This window comes from Quercus lobata, chromosome 5 (assembly GCF_001633185.2).
Source record: "Quercus lobata isolate SW786 chromosome 5, ValleyOak3.0 Primary Assembly, whole genome shotgun sequence".
NCBI classification, from domain to species: Eukaryota; Viridiplantae; Streptophyta; class Magnoliopsida; order Fagales; family Fagaceae; genus Quercus; species Quercus lobata.
In genome coordinates this window covers 62,263,973-62,275,757 of record NC_044908.1, presented here as the reverse complement: position 1 = coordinate 62,275,757, position 11,785 = coordinate 62,263,973, and the positions used below count along the sequence as shown (strand labels likewise).

General features: G+C 34.0%; 1 protein-coding gene across 2 annotated transcripts; it reads right to left on the bottom strand.

Annotated features, from left to right (window-relative positions):
• Window positions 1-1,869: 1,869 nt before the first annotated feature.
• On the bottom strand, window positions 1,870-11,574 carry LOC115992646 (kinesin-like protein KIN-14L). Of its 2 annotated transcripts, none has more exons than XM_031116865.1 (20): window positions 11,514-11,574; window positions 11,217-11,325; window positions 10,734-10,891; window positions 10,318-10,464; window positions 9,960-10,224; window positions 9,297-9,397; window positions 9,107-9,178; window positions 7,780-7,881; window positions 7,311-7,385; window positions 6,798-6,879; window positions 6,254-6,349; window positions 5,679-5,852; window positions 5,491-5,597; window positions 5,090-5,268; window positions 4,798-4,962; window positions 4,394-4,644; window positions 4,032-4,195; window positions 2,687-3,375; window positions 2,401-2,582; window positions 1,870-2,268 (listed from the first exon to the last, which is right to left on the bottom strand). In XM_031116865.1, exons 2-20 carry the CDS (start codon window positions 11,281-11,283, stop codon window positions 2,192-2,194), a joined length of 3,153 nt encoding a protein of 1,050 aa, XP_030972725.1. In that variant the 5' UTR covers window positions 11,284-11,325; window positions 11,514-11,574; the 3' UTR covers window positions 1,870-2,191. The 2 variants fall into 2 exon arrangements, with proteins under 2 accessions (XP_030972725.1, XP_030972726.1); XM_031116866.1 differs by having other exon boundaries at window positions 1,870-2,259.
• Between the last annotated feature and the right edge of the window lie 211 nt (window positions 11,575-11,785).

Sequence of the window (11,785 nt, the reverse complement as noted above, 5' to 3'; positions counted from 1 at the left end):
GACCAAACCATACGCGTTTTGGAGAGAACTTTCACGGAGATTTCATTTCGAACAAATGGGCGCGCTTGCTACAACTTTACTATAGAAACACGTGCCAACTCTGCAATGAGGCAATGACCAATTAAACGTCAGACTCACACGCAGCCATGAGTTATAAATTTATAATTTTGAAACAGGAAAACACAATTTTTCACCATTTAACTGAAATAGTGTGTGATTTTAGTTTATGCAACACATATAGTTTATATTGTGGTTTTTCCGTTTAAGGAGAAAGGATTTTCATATAAAGATTGGTGCTTTTGTGTAAGATTGATATTTTGACATTGTAAATTTGGTGACAATATTATTGGTGATTGATTACAATTCTTAGTTAATTTTCTTAATTCACAATACTAGATTATGGGAAAATTATTGTGTGCTCCGGAGTATCATAAATGCATACTCCCTATTCTTACAATACTAGATTATGGGAAAATTATTGTCTCACTAATTAAATTCATGGTGGGACCCACCATTCATGTGAGAGGGAGAAGTATGCATTTATGGTACTCCAAGAGTACACAATAATTTTCCCTAAATTGTGACCCAACAAACGGTATTTTAGAATTCAATTGATTTAGCGATTGTTATCTTCTTCTTCTTCTTTTTTTTTATAAGATAGAATTTTTAGTCTAGCCTAATTTAAGTGTATATGTGTTTGAAACTTCCTCTTGAAAACTTGAACATCGGCTTTTGTCCCCTACACTTCATAAACATTTATACTTGTAGAGTGACCACCGCACCAAGGGTGTGCGATGGTAACGATTGTTTTCTTAATGCTTGTAATCAATATAAAATAATTATTATAATTTCATTAAAAATAAATTATTACTATTTTTTTAGTTTAAAAATACCTCTATATCCTAGATTTAAGTGAAAATAAAACAAAAGAACAATCCAGTAAAAATATATCTACACATTACCTAAAAATTAGGACCACTTTCCTAAGATCAATAAAAATACATCTCTCCTTAAATCTGTCTCCGATTTACTCCATGTGAGTGAGTTTGCTTTCTTTTCTTTTTCTCTTTTTTTTTTTTTAATTTAAATTAGTTTTTTGCATTTTTTTAATATAAAAAATTGAAGAAGGAAAAAAAAACACTTAACGTTAGAGCATTAACAGAAGTTAGTGGAATGCCTGAATTGAAACACTTTTGAAACTTAATGGATTGAATTGACCAAAACTAAAGTTAGAGGACTGAAATGACAAAATGTGAAACTTAGAGGATTAGTTTTGCATTTTAACCTAAATAAAACCATGATTCTCTCTCTCTCCCTCTGTATCAAGACCATATTATTTTGGTTTTGTTTAAAATTTTTTTTTTAAAAATTTTAAATGTGCTATTCCTATTTTCCCCCCTTTTTTTTGGGTATGATGATTAGGAAGCATATAAATAAAATTGCTACTAAGTTACATGGTGTTCCAGATATGCTAATGGGATTATACTATATATAGTGATTGAAATTGCCGAGGCAAATTTGTTGCACTTTCCAGCATTATAGACAGCATTTCTTTCCTATTAATAACAAGTGATATTCAGTTCTCGACTTGTTGCACTTTCTTAGTTGCTATCATATATGGCCACTCCAGCAATTATGTTCAGAGCTCGTAATTGTTCATATTAATGGTTATAGGCTTCTGTTTACCATATGAATGGCATATCGATGGCAGAGAATAAGATGTGCAGAATCATCCAAAAAAAAAAAGAGTTAATGCCTTCTTTAAACTTTTTCTTGCTATATATAAAATTATAAATGTTATATATAACATTGGTATAAAACAAAATTTTATTTAACCAAACATAAATTTAAACTTAAGTAACATACCAGTTGGAAAACGAAACCTTTTATTACAAAAAAAATCACAGCGTTTCAGTATTTTTACATGAAGTGATGAAGAATTAGTTAACAAGCAAAGACATTTTGCAGTCAAAATTGGGCTATAGAATCAAGTAGATCAATAACAAGGAGACATTTTATTCCCTTTCTACGTGGGCAGCATGTTGATCACCTCAGATAACACAATCCGACAGAAAAAATCTCTTTCTAGGCAAATGTTGGAGTTATGTTGTAACTCAAATGTCAGCAATGTCAGTATGCTTCGAGTCAAAGCACCGCCGCTGCAGTCATACAACTAGCATCATCATACTATTTATAGCCACCTCTTACTTATCTTTGTTGATGGGTGTACTGGAGGAGGTGTCTTAGCATTCCTATTTTCTTTTGTGTCTACAAAAGAAAACAACATTGATCTCAGATCATAAAGACAAAGAAGATTTCGCTTGTAATATGGTTTAAGGATAGTGTAAGTGTGTAACCAATACTAATCTCATGCAATGACACTTGTATTAGTTTACTTACTAGAATCATTTGACTTCCCTCCAAGAGAAGATCTTCGGGACTTGTCAGACCCTGACGCTGGAATGCCAGTTAGCGATTGTCTCCTATGAGTCCTAGCATTAGCTGTCACTGGTGACTTGGGACCAATGACATTAGTAGCACCTTTGAATGGTGTCTGGAGTTCCATCAAATTCTGTTGGTTCCTGAAATTTTACATTGAAATGTTGAAATGATATAGTGTGCCAGCCAGAGTTCCTCTCTATTATTAGAAATGAACCTTTTTTTCCCCTAAACAAACTAGTCTCACCTTTTCTCAGAGACGTTGATCAGTTTTCCAATTGTCCGCAGTGATCTCCTTATTTGAGATCCCTTACCATTTGTGCTACCAATCAAGTTGGGTGTTTGGAAATCTGTAGAAAGAGTGAGCTCACTTTGCATCATATTCTGAACCTCATTTCTGGCATGTATCGGCGGTTCAGGTGACTTTGGTAGCTGAAGAGTAGGAATTTGTGTTCTACCATCTGTTCTAATAACTCGCTTCTGATAGGTAGTACTAGTAGGACTTCGAGGAGCCTTGGCATGAGAGGCCTCCATCATGGAACCACCATTGCTGAAATGCCCAAAAGGCCTTGTAACTGCTTCTGCATCTTGAATTTGGCCATACTTTGGGATTGATACTGCATCAAATGGTTGAGGTTTGATTGCATCATCTGACAATTTTATCAGCAAATTATCCTTCTTAGCATATTTTTGACCTTCTGAACTCAATCTTCTTGAACGAGTTGGTATGGAAGGGGTTCCCTTCCTATCTTCATTATTCATTGCTTTCTCAGTCTTTGTGGCGCTACAATTTTCAATGCTCAGTCTTCGAGGACGTGGAGGGGTTCTCTCAGGCACTGCTTTTGGTCTTTCAGTTGGAGATCTTGGCTCCTTTATTTTGCTGAACTGCATATTCTGTGTTTCCTTTCTTGTCAAGGCCTTTTTAAGGCTCTCAATCTGCAGAATTTAATAATCTATGAATAAGAGAAAACATTTCTTGGCTTCTATTAGAGGAGCCAAACATATAGCATACATGACCTATCATAGCCAGACATTTGTCTATCCATTTGTTTTTTCTAAGACACATAAAAGTCAAAGAAACCAACAAAAAGACTAACAATTCTCTATTGTACAATTACAGGCACACAAGAAAACACGAGCCTTTAAATTAATAAGTTGTTGAAATAGCAATAATCTTCAATTAGAACAGATTTTGTGCCATGAAATTTCCAAACAAAAATATTTCCCTGACAAATGTTCCGAACTAGGAAGGGATCCAAATCAATAATACAAACACTGACTATAGCATTCTTTTTTTCTTGAAAAAAAAACGTTGACATTGGAAATGGTTTCCAACAAGATAATCCTGAAATCACAATTAACCATGACTGGTACTAGTGCCTGAAAAACTACTAATGCTCTATTAAAGCTCCATAGCTGCAGGATGGCCCAAATAAAGTGGGCTTGCAGAAGAAAATCCAGATTCCAGACAGCCGATCAAATTTTAATATGAATGACAGCACCAATTGGTCCAAAGATGGGAGACTGAAGGGGATATAAAATGAAGAATTACAAAGCACAACTGAAATGGAAATTTAAGTGAATTTGATTACCTGTTCTTTGAGTTGCATAACCTCACTGCTCTCCTTGTTCACACGAGCAGCACCAAGTTCAATAGTTGAAACCCTCTGAGCAAACTTCAAAGTACTGACTGTTTCACCAAATGAATCTTCTTCCGGACTCACATGAACAAACATTAATGTTTTAGCATGTCCACCTATAATACAAATTTCCACGTAGAAGATATTGTCAATACAAAGATCATATGATTTTCTATTTAGAAAATGAATCTAATCCTTTTGAAAGAAACAATCCTATAAAGTAATGTGACATGATCTGATTGGAGAACCAATTAAAAAACAGATTATATTATAAAGAAACAAGCTAGTGGTTTGGAAAGAGGCACATTGCAGACCTAAGGAGTCTTGCAAAAGAAGTGTGAGTTTGCTGTTTCGGTAAGGAATGTGAGAGCTTTTCTGAGCCAAGGCTGTAATAACATCTCCTAAACAAGAAAGAGACTTATTAATATACTGTGCCTCCTTAAGCCTGTCTCCTGTAACTTCAGATTTGTCCACTCGTTCACTTCCGGCAAGGTCTACCAGATGCAGGCAACTATGGAGAGTGCTTCCTGATATATCTTTTCCATGCACATGTACTGTGAGGACACTGCATATACATGCAAAACAACCACATCTTTATCATTTTCAAACTTGACAAACTTCAAATACTGTATAGTCCAGCTGTGAAAAAAAAAAAAGATTTCTTTCTCCAATATCTACTAAATTTAAATAGATCCGGAATCAGCTCCTAAATACTAACCTGTGGGAACGACTACTACTGTTGTTAATTGCGGTAGAGCTGACAACACGATTCACCTCACCAAGTTTCATCAAATTCAGAACATCAGTGGTGGACTTAACAGGATGCATTGTAGCATCTGGAAGACTTAAGCCATTGTCACCAGTACAGCTCCGAATCTCTAATGTATGCTTAGTTAAGAAAATAGATTTACTAAATAGACGTAATAAAAACACCATAAGATATAGAGTTTCATCTTCTACGACATATCAAGGTTCATTTGTAAAGTTAGAAAGCCAATATGAAAGGATATTTGGTGGTTGATGAATCTTCTGTAAGCAGGTCTCGTACTTGTTCATTATATATTTCGACCATCTGGACATGAATGTCATAATTTATGATGTCCTTCCTTCTATTAGACAGCTGGAACAGATCTTTCAGAGCAAGATAATTAATCCCCCTGTCCTTCATTGACCCACCTGATGGACCACTCTGTCACCATATAAAAGAATCAGATGGAAGAATCATGGTTAGAAATTATGAAAAACTCTTAATAGCCTATAGCCACCCTTTGTTCTGTATACATGGATTACAAATCATAAAGGCAATTCATTATCACAGTAAAGGTATCCAGAACAAATAAGAAATAGGATATAGGAAAAGCTGCTGAAGGTAATTATAATCAAGCTTAATCTGAAAATGTATATATGTTACCATGGTATGTGTTTTTCCAGATCCAGTTTGACCATAGGCAAAAATGCATACATTGTAACCATCCATCACAGACCTAATTAGTGGTTGTGTGTCCTTAAAAACCTCATCTGAAAATTAAAAGGACAATATTGATTAAAAATCTGCTTAATGTAAGAGCCATAAATTAGAAGAATCTCATGTGATATTACCTTGGGTGGCAGCTGGACCAAACACCCGGTTAAACTGAAAAACTTTCCTTCCATCTTTTTGTGGTTTTAGTGGGTCTAAGATCACAAGTGAACCATTGTCTCCAACGAAATCTATCACAGTTTTGGCTTCATAACTGAAAGATGGTCTAATTCTACAGTAAACTCGAATATTACCTGAAAATCAGGAATTAATCATTAGATTCACCTTAATGCTGAAAATAAAACTGTCCCTTCAAATACAACAACAAAAAAAGAGACATATACATATAGGGTCCGTTTGGATACAGCTGAAAACTGAAAACTGAAATTGAAAACTGAAAAACACTGTAGCAAAATAATTTTTAAATGTGTGAATAGTATCGTGGGACCCATTTTTAATGAAAAATTGCTGAAAAGTGTATTTTGTGGGACCCATAAACAGTACATAAAAGCACTGTTCACATCAGAAAAGTCAAAAAGTTACTGCTTTACAAAAAAAAAAAAAATTGTGAAACGTAAACGTGCGTCTGGGAAGCGCAAAACGCGCTTCCCAAACGCACTCATAGTCAACTTTTGTGTCTCAAAAGTACACCAACCTTTCAAATCCTGGACCATGTTGTATAAATTTCTGTTCTCTTTTACAACCCTGTAATATCCAACAGCAGCAAAAGACAACTCCTGTACCTGACTTTCTGAACCAACAAAAAAATAGCATATTTTACACTTCAAGAAAAATTTATTGTAAAGGCCTCTATAATGTGCATATGGCAAGATCATTCAAGACATTGATTGGTCAGTAAAAAAAAGTATTAATTGCTAAAAAATATGTATATTTTCAAGAACAAAAGTACTAAAGAACCCCCTGCTTTTCAGAAATCATTGATGAATATCAGATTATGCTAAAACGTAGCAAGTGGAGTCACAATTGCAGTTTACTCCGTCAGTATGGATGAAAAAGAACATGGTCTAACAAAAATATCTTTATAAATTGACACAAATTACAAAAATGGGCACTGGTTTGGTCTTTACTTTTTTTAAAAGATAATATAAGTTGATTTGAACTTTGATAACTAATTTACAGTTATAATCCATCACCAGAACATTAACAATTCACTGATTCTAGTTCCCCTAGCAACATACCTAGGTCTTTCAAATCTCTCTGCACCTGGGACTGCAAGTAGTTGAATTCCCTCTTTGTTGATGACAAAAGGCCCTTGAGATCCTGCAATATGAACACAACATTCTCAGATTAAGATTAGATATATGCAACACTCCTCCAATGCATGTCTTTTTGTAATCATATTAGAAAACCAACCGCATTTTCCAGTTGTCCTTTGATTTAAACAGAAATTTTATAATAAGATTTGATGTTAAATGGGAATAATTACATTAATCTCTATGCTACCATGTTTAAATTATCAATCAGGATTGAAAGATAATCAAAACTCTTCACTGTTAAAATTAATCAGAATTTTATAATCAAACCAATTTTAAAACTCATCATATCTGATTAGGAACTTGAGTATGCCACATAAGCCATTCAAACAGTGTAAATGGTAACCTTCAGACAATGGAAGAAATTTTTTTCCTCAAAATCTACAAGAAGTTTAGGATTGGGAGCAAATTAAAGGAAAAAAAAAAAAAAACCCTTACCAAAAGTTCCTTTTCTTGCATTTGAAATAGACTCCTATGTTTGCAGTTACCTTTGCTCAAGCAAGCTCTGCAACTCTATAAAAGAGATGTACAAAAGTCAAATGACAATCAGGTGCAACGTTTAACACAATATTTAAATCAAGCTAAAGTGAGGAATAAAAACATTTCATATGGTGAAATAACATCCTTCTTGGACAAGTTTCCTCCAGACCAGTTTGGAGGAATATCCTCCAACACATTATGTGTCAATTTATAAAACCATCCACATGTATTAAATCACATGACTCATTAAATAGTTCGTGTGACTAAAAGGACACCTGAATGATCATTTGAATCACCACTTAGTGAATTGGAAGAATTTTTCTACAAACCGGTTTAGAAGTAAACTCTATAATTGACATAACTAGTAATTTTTCTTTGCTTTGAGACTTCAACCTTTTTTATAATAAGATTAAGCATAAGATGATACCTTGGAATTTTCAAGGGGAGATATTTCCTCCAAAGGCATATGTGTCGATCGGAGAGCTGAGCTACTTCTATCTTTCAATAAATCTTTTAACTTCATTTGCAACTGATTTTGGCAGAAGATATAAAAGCTTTTAGGGAAGAGAAACTTAAAATGATAAATAAACCCAAACTTTTCAAATTAAGACTACAAGAAGTTAATTTGAAATTAAATTTCTACCAGGCTAAAATAAAGAAAGGGGAAACAGTTATGCAGTAAGACAACAATTGGAAATAGATGATGCATCTAATTGAAACCAAAGATCCTAGAGTCCCCTTGGTGGTGACAACTAATTTCTAATAGTTCACCGTACACTTTTCTAGCCTATATTTTAAGTTAGGTGATTAAACACCCAGACTGCACAAACCTAATGCCACTGACATATTTCAGTAGCAAACCTACAATAACTTTTTAACTGATGGTCCAAAAGAGCGTTTTCCATCATTACAATAATGAGTTCAGATCTAATAATGTTGATTATTACTTATTTCCATTGACAAGTAAAAAAGAACAAATTATTGATAGTTAAAATGTGGTCAAATAAGATTGTCAAATGTACATGCTACTGTATCAACTCTTATTGTGATTATGATTATATCAATTATGTACTGTTTTAGTAAATAATAATAAGTATACTGTAAACTATTAACCTTCACCTATTTCTGACTGCTGCATCAACTCAACTTAACTAAGCCTTAATCCTGACTAATTGGTAACTGCAGGCCTTAAATTGTTATCTTTATTTAGCTTAGAAATCAGATCGCTTAATAGCTATTACATAACAATTTATCTCTGACATGCAATTGTGATGTGGAAACCAAGTGATTGTCAAACTAATTAACGAAGTCTTTGTGTAGGTTCACAAAGAAATTCAACAGATATAAGTACTGCTTGGTGCACCAGAAAAAGTATTCCCTGGGTTTGACACGAGTATGGGCACAGCAATCCAAGGAAGAAATATACGTTATCACATGTAATGTTCCCTACTTAATCTCCCATTTTAATCATAACAAGACCTACTACACTATAGCAAAGAAAAGTTTCCCTAAACCACAGAGCTTTTCCCGACATCAGTCCCTTACACTAAAACTGATAAAAAAAAGATGAGCCAAACCAAGAATAAAAAAGGTAAATTTTTTTGAAAGTTCTATTTGGTTATCCTAATCTACAGCTGTGTAATTCAATATAAAAATAAATAAATAAACAGACCCTCACACTTGAAAATTAAACATATCTTCAGAATGTGTCTAGGAAAAGAATAAAATCTTTTCATGAGTCAAATAAAACGGACCTCAGGGAACTTATTCTGAACCTGTTCCTCCAAACAACTTGACATGATTCTACTGAATAGCTTTACTGGATCCTGTAGCAGAAGAGAAATATAAGAAGGAAAAAAAAAAATCAAGTTCAAATCTGACTATAATTCAATATTTATAAGTAGAATCAAAGTAAACTTCTCTAATGATGTAACTCATTGTTACCATGTTTCGGTTACGGGAGGAAGCAAGGAGGTTCTCATCAATGTTTTCTTTTGAGTCAACCATGCAGTCAACAATTAACTTGACAATTAATTCTATATCTGCTGCATCACATGGACAAAAGTAGAATGAATAACATTGTATTCACCAAGTAAAAGGGAAGACAAAATAAGTACCATCTAAATATTTATTTTACAACATTATGTGAAATCATTCTGGATCTTTCTTTAGCAACCAATGCCATTATGCAAAATTTCTAGAAATGTCTATACAAGTTACCTTATGAAACATTTGATTTGCTATAACAATGAGTGAAAGAATCCTGATAGATTATTTTAGTTCAAGAGCTTTACTACTTGTATATAAATGCAGTTATTTTAACTCAGAAGTCTATTGATGGAATCTTATTACTAACCATATTCGCTGCTATTTAATTCAATGAGTTTGACATTGATTTTGATGATATTTAACAATGACTGTGAAATTGTCTATGTACATTGGCCTTATAAAAAAGATCAAAGCTAAGTAACGCCTCATTGATTTATCTAGCAAATATTAGTACATATGTATTATCTAGCAAATATTAGTACATATGTATAACTACCTTGTAGACTATATGCATATATGAAACATAGACAAATGCATAATGAAGAGTGACAATTTGACCTTCAATAGGTGGCTGTTTTTGATTGTCACTGTCAATAGGTGGCTGTTTCTCACATGTTGCAGACATATCTAAGCGCCTACAGGAGTCTGACGAGATTGCAGCTGAGGCTCTAGGATGCATCCTACTAGCAGAATGCACGGAGAATGGAGATTTAACATTTTTTAAAAATCCATTCCCACCACCCATCTGCTTCCATTCATGATATGATCTAAGAGTCAATATGCAGTCAACAACCTTTGCTGCTGACCCTGCCTCCATTGCATCCTGAGAAAAGTGCATTCCAACAATTACTTAGCAATAGGTACATAGTACATACATATATATGCGCATCCATATACAATAATGTATATAGCTTACTCTGTCAAGATCAGAAGCTTCAAAAGCAGGCAACTTCAGCTCTTCAACAGCCACCAAAAAGTTCCGGACATTCTCAAAGTACTGATAGGCAGGCAGTGGCTGCGATTCCCAGGGGACCGATTGTAAATGTGACGGATTCTCCACAACCTTAAAATATTAATCAAAATCAAAGCAATCAGAATTAAAATTAAAATTTTAAAAAAAATGATGCCTAATCTCAATTTGGGACACACAAAATGACTAATCACAGCCTAATAAGAGTATCGAGCATAATTTGGTAAAGGTGGGATTGTTAACTTTTGAAAAAACGAAATCAACATATAACATAAACATTCAGTGGTTCACTTTCCTCAGGTTTCTCAGCAACCAAACAAGAAGGTAGATAGGTATTAAAACCTCAAGTAGCAATGTAATACCTTGGGCACTGCTCCTGGGTTAATCTTGTTGATGGCATTGCATAAGACCAGACCATTTCTCAAGCAAGAAATGAACTCCCTCTCTGATGGCTGCTTCGATATGTCCAGTGGACCCACCAAACTTTCAAGCCAACTGACTGCTTGGTATCGCCTCCAAGCTGCAAAAATTAACATAAGAAAAGGGATCATTAACACTCATTCCTGAAAAAACCAATAATATTTCCATGTTTGGCTTCCAAGAAAATGCAAGAAATCACAAAAATAAATAAATAACAACAATAATAAGCTAACACTATGACTCAAAAAACCAAAAACCTAAACTTGGATTTGTACCTCATTTCTTGGAAAAAACAGAAACAACCGCTCATTAAAAAAATTCAAACTTTCCATCACTTTCTTTTCAATTCTTCAACTTTCTTTTTTTTCTCTCAGCAACCAAACAGATACACAAAAACGTGAAACTAAATTAAGAGAAAGACTGACCTGCTTCTTCAGCCTTTCTTGAAGCCAAATTGAATTCACGCAACCCACTTCTTGCACTGTCCTCCATTGTAAAAAGCCACCCAATCTCTTTGCTTTCTTGAAAAAGCACCTGAAAATATCAGAAACCCATTAAAACCCAGAAATCACATTTCCATTTCAGTGATCAAAAACCCAAGAAAGCAATCACATTCCCATTTTACATACTAGTTCAGTTACTGGGTACAAGTTCTTTCACTGTGGGATTAAAGAAAATCCATAAAGACCCAGAAAACACAGAGAGAGAGAGAGAGAAATTACTTGGAATTGAAATAGAACAGAGAGAGTGAGAGAGTGAACTATGGTTGTTTTGGTTTTGGGTTTTTTTTTTTTTTTTAATAAACTTTTTTATTAGGTTCGGATCCGAACCTGAGGTTTCGGAATCGTAACGTTACTAATTGAATTTTTTGAATTCAAATGAGTAGGGACAGATGTGCTTTTCTTTAGGTAAGAATGATTGATCCTAGCCGTCTATTTTGTTGACCAAGTAGTATAAATCAAAGGACCAGATTTATAGTAAGGAGTGTTGTATT

Bases quoted from the DNA above. Each gene is read 5' to 3' on its own strand.
- LOC115992646 (XM_031116865.1), bottom strand. From the start codon at position 11,283: ATGGAGGACAGTGCAAGAAGTGGGTTGCGTGAATTCAATTTGGCTTCA. The intron at 10,465-10,733 runs GTATTACATTGC...TAATATTTTAAG, and splicing joins ACCCAGGAGCAGTGCCCAAG to GTTGTGGAGAATCCGTCACA. The intron at 2,583-2,686 runs GTGAGACTAGTT...GTAAAATTTCAG, and splicing joins ATCAACGTCTCTGAGAAAAG to GAACCAACAGAATTTGATGG.